The sequence below is a fragment of a genome, unplaced genomic scaffold (assembly GCF_019419815.1).
Source record: "Pyrus x bretschneideri cultivar Hongxiangsu unplaced genomic scaffold, Pyrus_bretschneideri_v1 Contig1, whole genome shotgun sequence".
Lineage (NCBI taxonomy): Eukaryota > Viridiplantae > Streptophyta > Magnoliopsida > Rosales > Rosaceae > Pyrus > Pyrus x bretschneideri.
Genome location: NW_025999390.1, coordinates 10,440,904 through 10,443,217, shown reverse-complemented (window position 1 = coordinate 10,443,217; position 2,314 = coordinate 10,440,904). Strand labels below are relative to the sequence as shown.

The following is a 2,314-nucleotide window of genomic DNA, read 5'->3' as shown; positions in this document are numbered from 1 at the left end:
CTATGTATTCTAATTACTAAATATAGAAAAACAAGATAACGATGAAGAACTTACATAGTTGCTATGTTCAATTGCACCCAGAAAACCAAAAAATAAAAAAGCAAAAAGACTGTATTTCACGAGGAATTTTTTAGTGCGTCATAAACAAGGTCTGGTTAACCAAACTGTCATAATATTAATGGTTGAATTTTTTTTATTAAAATATCAAATCACTTGTATTATAACACTTAATGTGCCGCGCAAAAAAAATTCTCGTATTTTGTATAAACCAAAAATTGGTGACTTTTCCTAAATTGTACAATATTCCACAACAGATATTTTTGGTCTTTTGTTTCCAGAAAGAACACGTTAACTATTTTTAGAATCTTCAACAGATGTTGGTCAATTTGGTCATGTGTTGGATGATGCCCGAAGTCTGATGATGAATTTTCCCCGAGGGATGGTCTCCTTTAGCAAGCGCGTGACTAATAAGGTTGCACATGGTTTGGCAAGGTTTAGCTTGAATGTAACCAATCTTGTTGTGTGGTTTGAAGAACCACCGGATATTATCTTAGATATTTTGTTTGAGAATAGTAATTCTAAATAGTATATTGGTGTGAGATGCTCTTTTTCCCTCAGACTAGATTGAAATTTCCGGCAAGATTTTTATCGAAACCCTTTATATGCATCATTTCCATTGGAAAAAAGGGGTATTTCATCCCACGTTTTATCTTTTTTATCCAATGCTGTATCGTATTCCATTTTCGAAAAAGATTGTTGAACACAATATAGCTTTTGGTCTTCAGTCGCCTTATTTGAAAGCAAGGAAACTCGCCTTCGATATGTTAAAATCAATCAATTCTATAGCCTTTGGTCATCCTTCCCTTTTGTATAAGTAGTAGACGTTAAAATGATTGATTCATCATCCACCAAAAAACATAATTTCCAAAGAGAAAAAAAGAGATTAGGGTTTTTAGCCAGGGACGACGTAAAGAAGAACACACAGCAGAGAAATGGTGAGTCGTATGGGATTGGTTGGTTGCTTTCTTCTTGTTGCAGTGGCCTTGTTCAACGGTGCCGCAGCTGATAATTACACAGTCGGAGACGATTTAGAATGGACTATTCCTCCAGCCGGCTCTGTTGCCTACTCCACCTGGGCTAACACAAAAAGATTTCAGATTAATGATACAATAGGTAATTAAAATTTCTTCCTCTAAATCTTCGTTAGTGTTAGTTCTTTCTTATTCAGTTCAGCTCTGTGCAAGACGTCATGTTTTTCCAGACAACGCATCGAGAAAATTAACCTCTATTTCTTCAACGTAGAACCTAGATCGTCCCTTTAAAATGACATTCTGCAAAGTAAATTTCTCCTTTCGATTGATGAACATCTGTTTATTTATTTATGTATATCTTTTTGCAGTATTCAAGTGGAGTGGATCACACACAGTAGCTGAAGTATCGAAGGCTGATTACGAAAACTGCTCAAATTCGAACTCTCTTGCTTTTTATGATTCCAGCCCTGCAAGTATTACACTGACTTCCAACGTGACCCGTTACTTCATCTGCACCGTAGGTAATCACTGCAGTGATTTAGGGCAGAAGGTGACTATCAAGATTTCTGAAGATGATGATCGCTGGTGGGACCGCAACGCCTCTTCTTCTCTCACCGTTAATATTGGTGCCCTAATCCTCTCCACTGCGATGGCCATCTTCTTCTATAGCTTTAATTAAATGTACTTAATACCTCGTATTTATTCATGTATTATCGAAATTATGTTCATCCTTTTGATTGATAGTTTTCATTATTAATAAAACAATGATTTTTCCTTTCAGGGTTGGAAGTTTTTTATTTATTTGCTCGAATTTTTTGAATGAATTAATTAAGGCCAGCTCTCCATTGAGATGGGTTTGGTCGTGCTCGGTTCAAACTTTAGTCAACCCGGCAATAAACTCTGACTCGGTCAATCTATATATCGACCTTTTCCTATGATTAACGCGTAATACTGCTACCAGAAATGATAGGAGATTAAATTTTTAAATCAAATAATGCAATTGTAAATGATTCAATTATTAACTAAGTGTCGATTAATGTCATTATTTCTTATTGGTAATACATTATTTGATTTACAAATTTAGTTTAAAATTTGATCTCTCTAACATTACTCTTTTAATATAAGAAGATATTCAAAGGGATTTGAAAATAAGGGGCAGAGGTTCTATTAAATCTAGAAAGTCACAAGACTGGTTACAAAGTGATCCGTCAAACAAGAGATCGGTAACAAGATATGGTAATTCCACAAACCAGTTACAATTATGGACAGCACCTGATGTGAGA

At 35.0% G+C, this 2,314-nt stretch overlaps 1 protein-coding gene across 1 annotated transcript; it reads left to right on the top strand.

The window, feature by feature from the left end:
- The first annotated feature begins 713 nt into the window (after nucleotides 1-713).
- Nucleotides 714-1,811, top strand: LOC103958344 (stellacyanin). The gene is made up of 2 exons (XM_009370599.3): nucleotides 714-1,173; nucleotides 1,400-1,811. The coding sequence occupies exons 1-2, from the start codon at nucleotides 993-995 to the stop codon at nucleotides 1,708-1,710; spliced, it is 492 nt and encodes a 163-aa protein (XP_009368874.1). The 5' UTR covers nucleotides 714-992; the 3' UTR covers nucleotides 1,711-1,811.
- The last annotated feature ends 503 nt before the right edge of the window (nucleotides 1,812-2,314 follow it).

What these genes read in the sequence shown, in the direction of transcription:
- LOC103958344 (XM_009370599.3), top strand. Translation starts at nt 993, where the DNA reads ATGGTGAGTCGTATGGGATTGGTTGGTTGCTTTCTTCTTGTTGCAGTG. An exon ending in TCAGATTAATGATACAATAG is followed by an intron (nt 1,174 to 1,399) that starts GTAATTAAAATT and finishes ATCTTTTTGCAG; the next exon opens with TATTCAAGTGGAGTGGATCA.